Source organism: Juglans microcarpa x Juglans regia, chromosome 5D (assembly GCF_004785595.1).
Source record: "Juglans microcarpa x Juglans regia isolate MS1-56 chromosome 5D, Jm3101_v1.0, whole genome shotgun sequence".
Lineage (NCBI taxonomy): Eukaryota > Viridiplantae > Streptophyta > Magnoliopsida > Fagales > Juglandaceae > Juglans > Juglans microcarpa x Juglans regia.
This window is the reverse complement of record NC_054602.1, coordinates 27,973,820-27,992,484: the sequence shown is the minus strand read 5'-3', so window position 1 is coordinate 27,992,484 and position 18,665 is coordinate 27,973,820. Positions and strand designations below refer to the sequence as shown.

At 39.3% G+C, this 18,665-nt stretch overlaps 1 protein-coding gene across 1 annotated transcript; it reads left to right on the top strand.

Annotated features, from left to right (window-relative positions):
• Positions 1-8,100: 8,100 nt before the first annotated feature.
• LOC121264826 lies at positions 8,101-9,095 on the top strand. The gene has a single exon (XM_041168131.1). It carries the CDS (start codon positions 8,195-8,197, stop codon positions 8,717-8,719), a length of 525 nt encoding a protein of 174 aa, XP_041024065.1. The 5' UTR covers positions 8,101-8,194; the 3' UTR covers positions 8,720-9,095.
• The last annotated feature ends 9,570 nt before the right edge of the window (positions 9,096-18,665 follow it).

The following is an 18,665-nucleotide window of genomic DNA, read 5'->3' as shown; positions in this document are numbered from 1 at the left end:
CAAGAACTTCGTTATGGCATGAGAGGTGATGCTTGTGAGTGCTTCCGCCTCAACCCATTTGGTGAAGTAGTCGACCGCGACCATAACAAACCTACCCCCTTCTTGCCACCGGGAAAGGGCCAATCAGGTCTAGGCCCTATTGGGCGAAGGGCCACGGGGCTGTGATTGAGGTCAATTCCTCTGTTGGACAGTGGGGGACCAGTCCATGCACTTGGCATTTTTTGCATTTTTTTGGAGAATTCCTCTGCATATCTGAGGGCACGAGGCTAGTAATATCTGGCTCAGGTTACTCTCGCAGCTAGCGCCCTCCCTCCCGAATGGCTACCACAAATGCCTTCGTGGATTTCGGCCAATACATATTGGGCTCGTCTGGTGAGATGCACCTAAGGAGTGGCTCAGAGAAACCCCTTCTGTACAGTACCCCTTCTAGCAGCATGAATCAGGCTACCCAGTTCTTGACCTTTTGCACTTCCTCCGGGTTGCTAGGCTGTTGTCCTTTTTGCAAGAACCTTCGGATGTTCGTTGCCCATTCAGGGGGGCTGGGGCTGTAACAGATACTTCTTTCCCAATGGATGGGGCTTTGACCTTCCTGGTCACGGTATGCTCTGGAAGTTGGAGTTCCTCCTGCCCAGATGCAGCCCTGGCCAGACGGTCTGCTTCGTGATTATCCGTTCTTGGATTCTGCTGGAGATTAAAGTAGCGAAAATGATCCTACTCGTTACAGACCAACTAGAGGTATTTCTTCAACCTTTCCCCCTTTGTAGCGAACTGCCCTTGGACTTGGCTGACCACAACTTGGGAATCAGCTCTCACTTCTATCTCCTCAACTCCGGTTAGGAATGCCTCATATTCGGCTTCAATATTTGTTACCTTGAAGGCCAGCCTGACCGCATAACTATGTTCCTTTTCCTGCTCGATGACGATGTGCACTCCCGCTCCCCCACCAGCCCAGCAGGACGAGCCATCAACGTAGACCTGCCAAGGTTTTCCTCGAGGTGCGGCCGATACTTCTTCTGGGAAGTTGGTGAACTTGGTGACAAAATTTGCCAATATCTGTCCTTTGGTTGCTACTCTGGGTTGGTACTCTATGTCAAACTTACTGAGCTCGATTGCCCACTTGGCTAGCAGCCCCGAGGTGCCTGGTTTTTGCAGTACCTGTTTGAGGGGGTGGTCGGTAAGTACTCTGATAAGATGTGCTTTGAAATATGACCTTAATCTTCGGGCTGCAACAATGAGGCTGAATATTAGCATTTCCATTCGGGGGTATCTTGCTTCTGCGCCTCGGAAGGCTCTGCTCATGTAGTATACAGGACGCTGCCCCCTCCTGTTTCTAGAAACCAATGCTGCTGATGCTGCATGTGGCGACACTGCCAAGTACACCATCAAGGTCTCTCCTGGTCTCATCTGGCTCAGCAGCGGGGGGTGGCTGAGATATGACTTCAGGTCGGTGAAGGCTTCCTCACATGCCTCATCCCATTTTTGCGCATTCCTCAGTACCTTGAAAAAGGGTAGGCATCGGTCGGTGGATCGGGGGATGAACTAGTTCGGGGTCGCCACCCTCCTGGCTAACTTCTAGACTTCATGGACACTACGCGGGGAAGGCATTGTCATCACTGCTTCTATTTTTTCTGGATTCACTTCGATTCCTCTTTTTGAGACCATGTATCCTAGAAATTTACTTGTCTCTACCCTGAATGCACATTTTAGCAGATTAAGCTTCATCCGGTATTGTCGGAGGATGGAGAACGCTTCTCGCAGGTCTGCCAAATGCTTCTGGGTTTCTTTGCTCTTTACCAATAGGTCGTCCATGTATACTTCCATGTTGCAGCTAATTTGCTGCTTAAACATTCGGTTGACCAGCCGTTGGTAGGTGGCCCTCACGTATTTTAGTCCAAAGGGCATTGCCTTGTAGCAGTAGAGCCCTCGGTCGGTGATGAATTTGGTTTTCTCTTCGTTGTCTGGATTAAGCCTTATTTGATTGTATCCAAAATAAGTGTCCATAAAATTGAGGAGTGGATGTCTCACCGTTGAAACCACTATCAGATCGATGCGCGGTAGAGGGAAGCTATCTTTTGGGCAGGCCTTATTCAGGTCGGTGAAGTCTACACACATTCGCCACTTGCCATTAGGCTTTTTCACCAGAACCACATTCGAGAGCCATTCCAGGTATTGGACTTCCAGGATGAACCCCACAATGAGGAGTCAGTCCACTTCTTCTGCTATCGCCCCGTATTTCTCAGTGCTGAAGTTGCATCATTTCTGTTTCACTTTTCGGGCCGTCGGGTTAACACAGAGCCGGTGCTCGATGATGGAGTTGTCAGTTCCAGGCCCTCGTGGCTCCAAGTGAACACATCTCGATGTTCAACCAGGAGAGATATCAGCGCTGTCCTCATACCCGGGCCCATCCTAATGCCGATTCAGACACCGTCTGGGCTCCTGTTGGTCTACTATTACGAGTTCCAGTGGTTCATTGGACGCGGCTTGTCAGAGGGCCTACTCGTCATGGATTTCCCCATCCCATTCGGTCAGGACTGGGGGTAATCCGGGCGTCTGGGTCTCTTTTGGTGCTTCTATGGCCCCTACAACTCGCACCTCATGTCTTATCTCCCTGTCATAGCATTCCCGGGCTAGCACCTGTTCGCCATGGATTTCGCTGACCCTCGAAGTAGATGGGAAACTTCACCTTTAGGTGAAAGATAGACGTCACCGCCTTCAAGCTGTTCAGGGTCAGACGCCCCAGTATGGCATTGTATGAGGACGGGGCCTTCACAACCAGGAAATCGATAATGGTGGTGGCGATCCTAGGCGCCGTTCTCGCCAAGATTGAGAGAGTAATGACACCTGCCGGATGAACGACATCTCATGTGAAACCCTTGAGGGGCATTGGGGCCGGGAGTAACAATTCGGATTGATGCCCATCTTGATGAAAGTGTCCCAAAACAGGATGTCGGCTGAACTGCCTTTGTCTATCAGGATTCTCCGATTCCAGAAGTTCCGAATTTGCATCGTCACCACTAATGCATCATCATGCGGGTGGAGGATGCCTTATGCATCTCTTTCGTCGAAGGTTATCGCAACACTTCCTGTACGTCGTTGCGGTCTGCTTACTCTCTTTATCGCACTGAAGACTTCCTTGTAACGTGCCTTCTGGGCGTGCGCCCTTCAGGCTGACAAGGTGAATCCTCCTCCTGCATACCCCCCTGTAATAGTGTTGATCTCCCTAAATGGCCCATCCTCCATGGTGGGACTTCTTCGCTTGCCATCCCTGACATCCTGTCTTCTCGGGACTTCTCCATGTTGAAAGTTTGGGCACCTATCTTCGGATAAGTCCGTTTCATTCCCCGGCCAACGCGCCCTGTTCTTCTATTCTTATTCTTTAATCTTCTTTAGGGTGTAGCAGTCGCGCGTGCTGTGTCGGTTGTTCATGTGATACTCACAAAACGAGCGGCTCTCCACCCCACGAGGGCGTTCTCTTTTGGGTTCCACCCGAAGGTTTCCTTCTACTGCCAAGTTTGCGTGGGCGCGGCTCGCTCCCTGAGTCAGAGTCGGTGCTTCTTTCTTTCTCTTCACATTTGACGCTCCCCACCTCTCTCTTTCCGTTATCATGGTTGGGACGTCGCGCTATTGCCTTTATGCTGGCCCGTTCCATCTCAGCTTGTCGAGGGGCTATTAGTGCTTCCAGAGTGTCTTCTGCATTGATAAACTCATATGCTTGGTCCATAAATTCTCTCAGCGTGGTGGGGGTCTTCTGTGCTATTTCAGTCATGAACGGATTCAGTGGCCAAATACCCCCCAGGAGTGCTGCTAACATGACCTTCTCGTCTTGGTCGTCAGTGGTTATGTGTTGATTGAACCGCGAGAGGTACGACTTCATAATATGGCCATCCTGCTGCTTGACCGTCAGAAGGTAAGCTGCGGGGCGTCTCCTCTTACGATTGGCCAAAAACTATGTCATGAAGAGGCACGCAAGCTCCTCAAAGCTTCCTATTATTCTTGACAACAGCCCCCCAAACCAGCTCTAGGCCGCTCCTTTCAATGTTAGGGGGAAGGCCCGGCAGGGGACCTCTCCTGGGAAGCCGTGTAAAGTCATGTGGGCCTTGAAAGTTTCCAGGTGCTCCAGCGGATCTTTGGACTAGTCGTAGGCTTCCATCTGTGGAATTTTGAATTTGGGAGGAAGGGGCATAGCCAATGTTTCCTCATTGTAAGGGAGGTCAGAGCTAATCAGCAGGTGGTCTACAGTCGAAAGGGTGTCCATCTTCTTTTCCATTTCCGCACATTTGTCTCCCAACTCTCGGATTTTGAGGTGCATTTTGCTCCTTTTTTCTTTCGCCGCAGTGTCCGCCAGAATTCTGTGTGAACCCTTTTGCTCGTTGCCACTTGGCTCTACGCCTCCCACCAACTCCTCATTCGCAAACTTGAGGGTCGCGTTTTCTTGGTGAAGCATCCCGCCTCCTCCGTCAGTTTCCTGATGGTCTCCTCCATGCTTGTAAGTCATGCTTCCATTGTTTCTTCCTCGCGGTCTTCGTTTCTCGTAGCCTGGGATCACGTCGCTATTGGCATGCGAAGTACATGTTTGTATGGAAAACTTATCCCATAGACGGTGCCACTGTTGATGTCGTGTTTCGCAGCCTGAAAAGTTCTGCAAAGCCCAAGCTCCCAGGTACTTACAACTAAGAAGAAAGTGAGGCTCTCGTGGCCTCCGAGATCACTCCGATGCCTAATCAGTGGGTTGCTCTTTGGATAAGGAAAACACAATGCACAATAAAGAGTTACGTAGGTTGAATCGAGCTCCTCCTGTAAGAAGGTTATCCCCTATTTATACTTGAGTTGAGCCTTTCAGTTGAGGGAGATCGTGGCGTGTCAGATCCTAGGCCTGCCACCACCCATTCTCTGTCACCTTAGTGGGGGCTAGTTTGCGGCCTAATGAGGGATTGCGCTGTATCTGTTGTCCTTCATCTGCGCGTCCGCCATTTCTCTGTCATGTCAGGAGATGTCAAATTGTTGGCGAGCCGTCCTTGGCTCATGGGACGCTCCACTGCGTGCCAAATTTCCTAACATCGATCTGGGTTGGCTCGTGCCTGGGATTCGGGACTCTGGGGTCAGGTGCATGATGATGTTGTACCCACCCAACCTGGTAACTTGATTTGTTAAGTTGCAGACCCCGATCCTCTCGGATCTTGAATTGACAGGCCCGGATAGACCAGTCCTGGGCTTACCTGACTTCCCGATCCTCTCGCCCCGAGTTCTTAGCTTCCCTACTCGGGCCTGGGCTTCGTGGTTCAGCCTTCTTAGGCTTGGGCCATTCGGAAATGGGTCTTGGCTTTCTTAGGCATGGGCCCTTCGAGAGCGGGCCTTCCCTCACAATGAAAATTGAAAATATGGGTACAACATATACTTAAATAATTACAAAAATGTGAAAAAAATTAAAATGTTTTCTTTCGATTTTTTTCCGAAAGATAAAAAAATAAGTAGTTAAAGATGTACAAATAAACGAGTAGAAAATATAATAAAGAAAAAATAGAGAAATATTACTTTAATAGAATAGAGAAAGAATATAGAGTGTGATGTAGGAGATTGTAAAATTTAGAAAAAGATTTAGTGAAAGATGATTTTTAACAAAAATATGGGAATTTGTTTTTTCATTCGGATGTGAATACTCTTAGTAAAAGTACCAATGTTTTTGTAGTTTTTTCTGTAGGGAATGATATCTTACATCTCATTTATTATTATTTTACTAACTAGCTATGTTTTTTTTTTTTCCTTTTGTTATTTGAATTTGGATTATAAATCTCAAAATGAACAAGAATTTCTTGCATAATCTAGAGAAATAAATTAAATTAACCACCGTAATCATGTAATTTAATTAAAAATAAACTCAATTTTATAAAAATTTGACTCAAAGAGTAAAAGAATGTCAATTTTTATAAAATTGAATTTATTTTTAATTAAATTACATGATTAAGTTAGTTTCTTGAATTTATTTTCTTTAAATTATACAAGAAGATTATGTCTTGAGATTTTTAATACAAATTCAAAAAACAAAAGAAAAAATAATTAAATTAAAAAAATAATAATAAAAAAGGTGTAAATCTATCATTATCTTATAGGAAATTATACTTATAGTCGTGAGTGCACAAGCGTCGTATAATCATTTTAAAAAAAATTTATAAATATAAGATCTAGATAAAAAAATTAATTTTTTTAATAATAAATTTTATTTTTTTTATAAAATGATTACACGATCTTTACGTACTTTATATAACATTACTCAATTTTATATTGAATAAGTAAAATGCACTAGCCATACGTATAATCAGAGGGTGACGGCCCCTGGGCCCCAGAACTTGACCCCGAGACAGCACTGGTCTAATTAGAGATCATATCTGATTATGTCACGCGTCCACGAAGCTAGTTTGAGCATTTGGATCCATATGCAGCATTTGCCAAATTGTTGCTTCTATTAATAATTTTTCTAGTTCTTGTTTCCACTCTCATAATTAAAGACTTATAATCATTTTAATATATATGGTATTAAATAAAATTTAATTTACAAAATATAGAATAATTAATGCGTCAATATTTTTCTCTAGTAATTTTCATGCGATTTTAACTTTCATAAAAGGCCCACCATGATGGAAAGCATGGTTTCGTGTTTACCATGATTTCTTGGGTTGTTTCCTAGTTCTCACGACTTAGTTGCCTTTGGATAGTGAGCTATTTTTAGATATTTTGTGAATAGTAAGAAAAAAAGTAATTAAAAAATAATGATTATAGAATATTAAATATTAGTAAATAGTAATAAAAAATAAAAAATAAAAAATAATAATAAAATAATAAATAATAATAAAATAATAAATAATAAATAATAATGAGAAATTTTGAAATATTCTCAATAAATAATTCATGTTGCTTAAAATGAAAAAGGTGGAATTGGTTTTTATTTTTCCTAACCAATTCTGTCATGAAATTCCACACACGACCTTTGTAATATTCTCTAATGAGAAGTGCTACAGAGCAATCACTGTAGTTGTGCACATAATGCACACACTACGTGGCTGCTTCTGCTCCTTACATTGTTTTTTCAGTCTCTTTCTCGTTCCTCACTTTCTCTTTCTCTCCTCTAGCCCGATTCTCCCCCACGCTCGATTCTCCCTTCAGTCCAGCCTGACGCCGCCTAGCCTCACCACCACCACCGGCGACTTCCCCTCACGTCGGCGACCAAGCCAGCCACCATCGATCTCCCCCACGCGCAACCCTCTCTCTCCCCTGCGATAACCCAACCGAAATGGGTTTCACCCATTTCTCTCCACTTGCGCTGCAGTAAGCGGCCACCCAGGCCACTGCACCTCCACCACCTTACACCGTTGACCACCTCTCGCAGACTTAGCCACCACGAACCTCCCTCTCCCTCTCCATCGCACACATGCAAACTATCCATAAAATGGGTTTCACACGAGCTCGGGCTCGGGGCCACCGACAGCCCTATTGCCGTCGTGCATCGATTCTAGCCCCACCGAGCACCTCCTTTGACCACCGCGACTCCTCTCCGAGCACCTCCGAGCCAGCCAAGCCTTCCACTTCTCTCTCGCTCTCCACCTCTCATCTATCATCTCTCTTTCTCTCAGCCCGGTTTGAATGATGTGTGGGGGATGTGTGGTTTGGATGATACCACGTAGGGTGTACAAAATGACTACTCCCAAACAGTGGCTGCTTCCTAGATTAATTCTTCTCGAATATTAATTGCTTGGGAATTGGAAAAACTAAGCAATTGATCACGTCGATTTGACCCGAGTCTAATAAAAGAAAATTTATTAAATAATTTTTTTTTTATTAACGGAAGAAATTTAAACAAAGAAATAAACAAAAATGTCAATATTTTTTTTTTTGAAAAAATAGTAAAACTTTATCTATTTACTTTTTAACCTCTCAAGTGGTCATGTCTAATAATTTTTTCTTTGTTTGCTAGCTAACACGGACCAAGCGAGGAACAAAATATTTGTCTCATGCTATCAACACGATCGAGGACATCCGCTTTGTGCTGTTTCTAGTGAGTCTTTTGTACTTTGAGAGGAGAGAGAGAGAGAGAGAGAGAGAGAGAGAGGGAGGGAGGGAGTGAGGAGAGCTTATCCATTTATACACCAAAAGCCATAACATTTTGACAGTAGTCAGTTTCAAATTGTTGTTTCCATGATCTATGGCATCAAGGAAAATCTTCCATGCAAAACCCAATTACATCTATCCAACCTCGGAGATCATAACCAGTGACAACCCAACAACATTATTGGCTTCTGATGTCGAGTTTGAAGAAACTGATATCTGGAATTCCAATCATGTTAATACAGTACCATTAATGGAGACCAAAAGAGCAATGCCAATCTCTCGGCAGCCAAAGATCAAAACGATCAGGAACAACGACAACATGGGAGACAAGATCACTCCTGCAGCATCGACATCATTGCCGGTGAACATACCAGACTGGTCGAAGATTCTTAAAGGTGACTTTAAAGAGCATCGAAAGAAAGAAAGTGATGAAGATCATCATGTTGATGTTGAAGATGAACATCATGAAGCTGTTAACATGATTCCTCCTCATGAATATTTAGCGAGGACTCGAGGCGCTTCTTTCTCTGTTCATGAAGGGATAGGGAGGACCTTGAAAGGGAGGGACTTGCGGAGGGTGAGGAATGCAATCTGGAAGAAGATTGGTTTCGAAGATTAGTTAGTTCAGAGGCGCTACAGAAGAAGAAGAACTTCATCGTTATTAGATCAATAAGCAGCTTGATAGGCCACTAGGTCTCTGATCACTATATATATATATATATATATATATATATCTGCTGATCTTTTGCTGGAGGGACTGATTTATGTATCTTGTTATATATGTTTATTGTCCACTGAGTCTGGAGATTTTCTCTTTCTTTTCTGGGTTTTTCTCTTTCTTTCTTTTTTCCCAGTTCTTTGAAGTTTTGGGTGTCTTGGTTTTGACTATGAGAGAGTAGCTAATTCTCGATGATCAAGCCTCCGGTAGATGGCCACATTCCTTCTCTTTAATTTGCCTTTGTTTCTTATAATACGATTGTATTTAGTTTTACTGATTTATATTTTGGTGGCATTTGGTATTAGTAAATTGAGGAGGAAATTAGCAAAAGGTTACGTGAAGTTGTGGTTTAGTGCTGGTAGGTAAGAAAAGTATGGATTAGCGCGAACGACCTTTGGAATTAACTTCTTGTCTCCTGGAGTTCAGACCCTTTCAACCTCAACGAGTTGGATCTTTAATTTCTAAACATATTCTGTGATCAGTAGTAAATTTCTTCTTTCCTAAAATTTTATTATTAACATTAATTTTGTACTATTGATATTTGAATCGGGAAGCAGTACATGTATTTGTATGGCATGCATGTAAGTGTATATATGCAGGTTGGTTACATGACCATTTGTTGTTGCTCAGACCCTTTTGAGAGATTTTTAAGCATGTTTTGCATACTGTTGTTAGGGGAAGGTGTTGTTCCAATCTGACAGTACTAGAGAATGACTGAAGATAATATTGTGAAGTGTATCACCTTATAAGTATATGAGTGTAAGGCATGCATATTATCAAGCAACTGCCATTATGTAGTGTATAGTGTACAAGGAATTTGCTGGATAATGTTTTTGTGTGCACTACAAGAAAATTGGTCTATCCAAGCAAATTTTTAGTCGTTGCAAAAAAAATCACTGGGAAAGGTATTCTTTAGCTGCAATTTAAAAATCGCTGGTTGTTTTAAAATCAAATACAACCAATCGTATGCTAGGTCCATTAATCAGAGCTATTGCAACGCTTTGATGGTGTTTGGCTATTTGTGAATCATGTGATTCACATCCGCGCATGACAAAACATGAATTGCAGGTTATTTTGTACCATGATAGAACAAGCTGGTTTAATATTTTCTAGTACAATGAATGGAAATTAAATGTAAGGTATATATGTACACTATATAAATATGAATGGAAGACATGTTAATGTAAGTTGTATATATATGTGTGTGTGTATGTATGTATGTATGTGTATATATATATATATATATATATATATATATAGTATCATGATTTGGAGGTAAATTTGTAATGCGCATGTGATGTTATCATATGCAAATTGGTGTAACTATTTAATTTGTTCCATTTAAAGTTGTAGTTACATTTTGGAGTATAATTGGACTATGGGAAATTGGATATATGATAACAGAACTATAAATCCAATTGGTTTGTTTCAAACTAGCATTATATAATTTCTGTTTCCATGAAAATATAAAATCTAAAATTGGAAAGGACTAAAATAGATTCAGAGATATGAAACCCTTAACTAATTTAATGCTATGTGCAAATGTACAATGAATATATATATATATATATATATATGTTGGCCTTATATATGAGTGGCAATAAATATGAATTACTGAACAACTTATTAATTGCTGGCAAATGAAAATCTCAAAAATTCCAACAAGTGGAAGCTACCGTAGTTGGAATGTTTGGAAGGATTATTGGCGGTTAGATTTAATTTGGTTGAAGAATATATATTTTGCAACAATTTCATGACGATTTAAATGAACATTCCCAACATTTTCAATTTCCTTGCAATTAGCATTTATTTGTTGGAAGCTTGGGTTGCAATTTATAATCATTCCCAACGATTGGTAGGCTTTGCAAATAGAGTCATGCAACTATCATGAATTGTTGGGAAAGCAGCAATTAGGGGAGTGGATATAAATGGTCAGAAGTTTAACCTACGGGATTCCAGAGAGCGATATATTCAATTTGCAACAAATTGAAATTGCTGCAAATAGAGACCTTTACTGTTGAGAGGTGATTTGAATCCTGTTGATAAAGTACCTTTACAGATTGTTCGCTCGAGCGGAATCTCTGCCGCTCGTGCTAAGATTCAACCCGAGAATTTGCTCATCAGTTGCTCGACACTTAGCTCGATCTGGACATAACTCATGAGTTCACTCGACTTCCGCTCAACACTCAGATCGAGCGGGATGGAAACACGTGAGTTCGCTCAAGACCCACTTGATAGTCAGCTTGAGTGGTATGCCAGCCCTAATGTTCGTTTGACCACCGCTCAACACATCGCTCAAGCGAATGTTCCATTTGAGGGCTCCACACCGTTTCAGTATAAATAAAAACTGTTTTAATTGACATTGTAGTTTTTGCATTTTGAGGCAGCCGTATATATTCAGTAGAGAGAGTGTGGTCCTTTTGTGAGAATCTAAAAGTTTATTGGATGTATTGGGGCTTTGAGATTGAGGGTTTTGTAATTGATCTCTTGTACTCCACCTTTGTTGATAGTGAATTCATTGAGACCGACCCCGCCAATGGATGTAGGGTCATATTGAGCTGAACCACTTAAATCTTAGATTCTGTGTGTGATTGTTTGTCGTTATATCTTTTGTTTTCTTCCATGGTTATACTTCAAATTACCCTTTGATGACTGGTTAATCCCAACAATCTGATACCAAAGCGCTATGCTATATATGAGATTTTGAGAGATGACTATGGTAAAGTTTAAAATGGAGAAATTTGAAGTTAGAATAGCTTCAGTTTGTGGCGCATCAAAATGAAGACTTTGCTATGACAATAAGGGTTGTCCAAGGTATTAGATGGGAAGATGACTAATGATTCTCCTACACCGTCAAGAGAAGAAGAAGAAGAAGAAGAGAAGGCACACAATGCTATTCTGTTGTTATTATTAGATGGAGTTTTGAGAGAGGTTATTGATGAGGAGACCCTTGCTGGTCTTTGGACTAAACTTGAGAGTCTGTATATGAAGAAATCTCTCACCAACCATTTGTATCTGAAACAATGATTATACACGCTCAAAATGAAGGAAGGTACACCTATCTCTAAACAATTAGATGAATTTAATAAAATTATTTTGGATATGAGGAATATTGACATTATGGTTGAAGAAGATGATCAAGTCTTAATTGTTTTGTGTTTGTTGCCCATGTCGTTTGATAATTTTGTGAATTTCATGTTGTATGGTAGATACACTATTTCCTTGGCAGATGTGAAATCTTCTTTAAATTCTAAAGAATTGAGAAATAAATTGAATGTGAAGGGCACGGATAAGCAAGCTAGTGGTTTGTTTGTTAAGGGTTCCTCTAGCAGGGATAAATCTAGTGAGAGGGGTTTAGAGAAGAATAGGTGTAAATTCAAGGGTAGTTCATAGTTGAAGTTAAACAAGAAAAATGTTAAATGTCATTACTGTCGTAAATTTGGTCATTACAAAAATGAGTGTTCTAGATTGAAAAATAAAGAGGAAGGCAGTAGTTCCTTTAATGTCGTTAGTGTTGTTGATGAAAAATCTAACGACTCAGATATAGTCTTAACAATTAGCGACTCCAATAGTCACTTTGGTGACAAGTGGATCATGGACTCAGCTTATACTTTTCACGAGTGTCCCAAAAGGAACTTGTTTACTAATTATGAGCCAGTCAAAGGTGGTTCGGCTCCGTTCTGATGGAGAATGATATGGCTTGTAAAATTGCTGGGATTGGTTCAGTTAGGATTAAGATGTTTGATCGGATTGTCAGGACATTTTCTAACATCCGACACATCCCATATTTGAAGAAAAATCTTATTTTCTTGGGCACTCATGATTCTTTGGGCTTTTGGTACACTGGCAAAAGTGGATCTATTAGAGTCAGTAAGGGTTCTATGATTGTAATGAGAGGAGATCAGACAAATAATATGTACTCCCTTCAAGGCAGTACAATGACAGGTGCAATTGTAGTGTCTATTTCAGATGATCCAGACTCAGATATTACCTAGTTGTGGCATATGCATTTGGGTCATATAAAAAAGGGATGTCTATTCTGAGTAAGCAGGGTTTGTTGTCTGATCAGAAGATAGAGAAATTTGAATTTTGTGAATATTGTGTATTTGAAAAACAGTGTAGGGTTCAATTTACTACAAGGATTCACAGAACTTAAAAGTACTGTGGACTCTATTCATTCTAATTTTTGGGATCCATCTTTTGTTCCATCGAAATGTGGAGCTCAATAATTGCTTACATTTGTTGATGATTACTCTAGAAATGTTTGGGTCTATTTTCTGAAACAAAAGAGTGATGTATTTGCTAATTTTATATAGTGGAAGGCTTTGATTGAAAATCAGACAGGCAAGAAGGTAAAGCGACTTCGAACTGACAATGGTATGAAATTTTGAGGAGTTGAGTTTGATGAATTCTGCAAAGATGAAGGTAATGTCAAGAACTACATAGTTAGACATACTCCACAGAAAAATGGGATAGCTGAACGGATGAATATGACTCTCTCGGAGAGAGCCCGCAGTATGCTTTCGAATGTTGACTTGTCTAAGGATTTCTGGGCTGAAGTAGTCAACACAGGTTGCTATTTGGTTAAGTACTCTCCAACCACATCTATTGGTTTGAAAACTTCAAATGAGGCATAGGCTGGTACTCCTGCTGATTACTAAAATTTGAAAATTTTTTGTTGTCCTTCATATTTTCATGTTGATAAGGAAAAACTTGAGCCAAGGGCAAAAAATGTCATATTCATTGGATATGCTACTGGGGTGAAAGGATTCAAGTTGTAGTGTATTGATCCTAAATCACCCAGGTTTGTAATTAGAATGGATGTTGTATTTGATGAACAATCCATACTTAATCCGAGAAAGGAGTTTATTGTGCCTACATGTGAAGAGTAGGGTAATGGCAAGAAGGTGGAGTTGCAGGTTGAGGCTTCACAAGGGGTGTCAGTCGGCACTAAAGATTATGCTATTGTCAAAGAGAATGATTTTGATTCTAATAATAACGCACATGGTGAGCAAGACTACAATATAGCTATTGGTAGATAGAGGAGGCAGATCAGGCCACCTTACAAATAGGCTCATGTAGATATGGTGATGGATGCACTTAGTATGATAGATGATATTGTTGGTGAGGAGTTTTCCAGTTATTCAGAAACTGTCAAGAGTAAGGAATTTGCACAATGGTGCACATTGATGACTGAAGAGATTGAGTTTTTTCACAAAAACCAAACTTGGGATTTGATTAAATTGCCTAAGAAGACGAAAACTGTTGGTTGCAAATGGGTCTTCAAGAAAAAAAAGGAATCCAAGGTGTTGCAGATGCAATGTACAAGGCACGCTTATTTACAAAGAACTACAATCAGAGAGAAGGCATCAACTTCAATGAAATTTTCTCTCCAGTTGTGAAACACAATTCAATTAGGGTGTTACTTGCTATGGTGACATTGTATGGCCTAGAGCTACAACAACTTGATGTTAAAATAATGTTTATTCATGGTGAACTTGAAAAGACCATTTACATGCATCAACCAGAGGGGTTCATCAGTCTCCAAGGCCAGTATAAATGTTTTGACTCTTTTATGATTGTTCATGGTTATTTGAAGATTAGCTATGATAGTTGTGTTTATTACAGACAATTATCTTATGGGTCTTTCATTCATTTGTTACTTTATGTTGATTATATGCTTATTCTTCTAAAGGCACATTTGATGTTAGCTTGTTGAAAATCCAACTCAGTAATGAGTTTAAAATGAAAGATTGAGGTGCTGCAAATAAGATTTTGGAGATGGAGATTCATAGAGATAGGAAAGCTAGAAAGTTTTACTTGTCCCAGGGAAAGTACATTGAGAAAGTTCTTGAGAAATTTGGAATGTCTAATTCCAAGCCAGTAAGTAGACCGCTTGCTACACATTTTAAACTTTCAACATTTCTATCTCCTCAGACAAACGATGAGGAACGATTCATAGCGAGTGTTCCTTATCCAGTGCAGTTGGTAGTATTATGTATGCAATGGTTTGTACCTATCTAGATATTTCATAGGTAGTGAGTGTTGTTAGCAGATACATAGCTAATTTGGGTAAGGCTCATTGGCAGGCTGTGAATTGGATATTTAGGTATTTGAGAGGTACTTTGAATTTTGGCTTATTTTTTTTTATAGAGATAATGATTTTAGTTCTAGGATTGTTGGTTATGTTGATTCTGATTATACTGGGGATTTAGATAAAAGAAGATCATTGACAGGGTATGTTTTCACTTTGTATGGTACTGCTATTAGTTGCAAAGTAACACTACAATCTACTGTTGCTTTATCAACTACAAAAGCAAAATATATAGCAGCAACATAGGCTATTAAGGAAGCCATTTGATTGAAAGGTCTGATCAGTGATTTGGGATTACAACAAGATGGAATTTCAGTATTTTGTGACAACCAGAGTGCAATATATTTGATAAAAAATCAAATGAATTATGAGAGGACAAAGCATATGGATGTCTGGTATCATTTTCTTCGAGAGGTTGTTATAGAGGATGTATTAGAAATTCATAAGATTGCTATTGCTAAGAATCCAACATATATGATGACAAAGCCAGATCTAGTGTATAAGTTCAAACATCTGTTTGGATTTAATTGATGTTCGGGGTTTGTAATTCCCTTAGGGGATTTGGTGGAGGGTGTCTTTCTTTGGTTAATGGATTTTGTTAGGCTTGTTGGAATTCAAGCCAAGGTGGAAATTTGTTGAGAGGTGGCTTGAATCCTGTTGAAAAAACGCCTCTACAGATTGTTTGCTCAAGCGGTGTTGCTGCCGCTCAAGCCAAATTTCAATATGAGAGTTTGCTCGACAGTTAGCTCGAGCTAGACACTACTCTTGAAAACACTTAGCTTGAGTAGGATGACAATCCATGAGTTCACTTGAGACCCGATCGACAATTAGCTTGAGCGATATGCCAGCCTTAATGTTCACTCGAGCACCGCTCGACACATCGCTCGAGTGAATGTTTCCTTTGAGGGTTCCATATCGTTTCAGTATAAATACAAACTGTTTTAATTGTATTTGTACTTTTTACATTTTGAGACAGCTGTATAAATACAATAGAGAGAGAGAGTGGTCTTTCTGTGAAAATCTCAAAGTTAACCTTTAATAATCGGTTTATCCCAACATTTTCCAATGAAAAGATATCTCGTTCAAATTCAAAAAGTAAAAGGAATCCATTGAATAATGACCTATGAGCATAATCATACAAAGGAAGTAGATATAAATATCAATGCAAGGTATTGACTAATTCTATTATTTTTCCACCCGTTAAAATACCTACCTAGTCCAATCTAAAAAAACATCAAGATCAAGAGAGGAAAATAAGGACTGGGGACCATGACTACAGTAGCAACTCATTATCTTACAGGTGTCCCAAGCTTGGCAGTGCCATAGTTAGGGGAGAGTCATGTCCTGTGGCCCCTGGTTTCTTCTTTATCTTTGAGTGATGGACATAAGACATGACTAGGACCATGATCATATTTATGTTTGCATGTGGGTTCAATCTATTTTATTTTTATTTTATTTATTACTTGTCTTAATCTTGGTTTGATTTTTAGTAATAAGAAGAAAATTTTGTAATAAGAAATACTTAGAGAATAAGATCAGAAAATAATTTTATGAATAGTAATAAGATGATTTGTTAATAGTAATGAGATAGTTTAAGTAATTATTAAATTTTAGAAAAGAAGAGAGAAAAAGTTGAATAAAAAATATTGTAAAATTAAAATATTATTAGAATATAAATTTTTAATATAAATTTTATTTTGAGATTTAAAAAGATTGAATTATTTTTTATTTTTTATTTAATAATTTAAAAAAATTATAATGATTAATTTAAAAGTATTTTTATTTAAATATTCTTTGAAAAACAATGACTATAGGCTAATTAATGTCTAGTCCCAATGGCATTGAATGGGTGGCTCTCCAGGTGACAATTTTCCAAGAAATTGTTTAGGTTCTTTTTTCTTTTTAATTAGAAGGGCTGGAAATTGACGAGCACCCAAATAATTAGAGTTTTGGCAAACATTTCCTGGCCAGCACAGATCAGCATGAAGTGACTCAATAACTGCTCAATACACGTGTCAAAAAAAGTCTTCAAATGTTAGTTGGGATAAGCAGTCTCTTGAAAAAAAAAAAAAAAAATTGTTTGAATGTAAAAATACACAAATCTTCCTCAAGCTAACACTCAATTTACACTCAATATTTCACAGGATTTGGTTAGCATTAACAGGACATCTATCTTCATTTTCAAATCCAAGGTGATGAGAGATTGAAATGGAAATTTTACTTCAATAAGCCAAATAAGCCATGCATCATGTTATTTTCTTGTAGAATCCAACTTCTCATGGTTGAAGAAACTTGTTGAACGTCTGCCTATGTGGTGGAAGATTATATGTAGATGAGATAGAAGTTGGGAAATCCTATTGATAAGTGTTAGGTATACACGAAAATCATTTGTAAGAAAGTTTACATGATGAAGTGACTTAATGTAATAATAAAAAAAAGAGTTTTATAATCTAATGTATTGCAAACGTGTTTCATATCACTGCCAACGACTTCCAGTAACCTACAATCAGAAGATAGGTTAGGCTCGGTGTGTGTGAGACAACTCCAATACTTAAGCCAGTATAGAGTTTGGAGAATTTCAAGTTTCAAAGTGATAAAAAGTTACCTCATGCGTGCTCTTTGACTTCTTTTTATATGAGTTGGGCATGTGATGAGAAGGCTTGTCCCACGACTTAACCTTTTTCTAGTATTTGCCGGATTGCGAATTGTTAGGGCTCCAAATCAATTGTTACGCCGGAGAGAATTATTATGTGGTGAGTACCACGAGCATATATTACGCTGGATATTATCTACCCGTTATGCCATTAATCCGTGATTAATAACAACTGGATTTGAATTTCGCATTGACGTGTTGTGGCTTGTTAGCCTTTTGATCGCGAGATCGCGAGCCCTTGACCTTTGATCCGTGCAGAGAGGTCATTTATGTTGAGGAAGCAAAGAATGGAATGTTTACTCTATAACAAGCTTGATTTGATCATTCTTTTTCAAGAGCAAGCCATTGGGACTTTGCTTGATTATTCTTATACATGTACACATATATAATCAGCATAGTATAAATTTGACCTTTCCTCCATAGCCAAATTTCTCGCTCCATTATTGGTGTGACTAGTTGTCACCTCTAGTAATTAGAGGTGTAAATCTAGATACCGATTCATGTATTCGACTATATCTAAATTTGTATCCATGTTTAAAATGCAGTTTAGGTACTCGTTCAGGTTAACTTGGTTATAACCCAGGTAATTACCCGACCTTACCTAGTTATAAAAATCCAGACAGCCAGTTTACCTGAATTGTAACTGGATACTCGAATTTGTCAACAAACTATTTTAAAGATGAGGGTTACAAATATAAAACGACACCATTTCATCTATAAGCCAAATTAATTTTACAATGTGAAATCTGGTTACGGGTATTGAGTATTAATCTAGTATCTATATTATATAATTGTACCCTCATTCAAATATGAGCAGTTACAAAATTCGAATACTTGCCTGGATGAATGTGGTTTAAACTGCAAGAAAATTCTTATAATCTTGAAAGAATGAAAATGTTTACATCTAAACACCAAAAGTCTAAATAAAACTGTCAAAAGAGGAGGAAGCCATAAAAATAAGTAATGATTTGCTACAAAGCAGAAGGGTTAAAACATTTGTGATTGGTGCCAAATGTTTTGCTACCAGCTTTCTTTCACATGAGGCAGAATACTAAAGGCTTCTCTCAAGTCGTGGATGTGCTGCTTTGGTTCCTTGCTTT

Bases quoted from the DNA above. Each gene is read 5' to 3' on its own strand.
- LOC121264826 (XM_041168131.1), top strand. From the start codon at position 8,195: ATGGCATCAAGGAAAATCTTCCATGCAAAACCCAATTACATCTATCCA.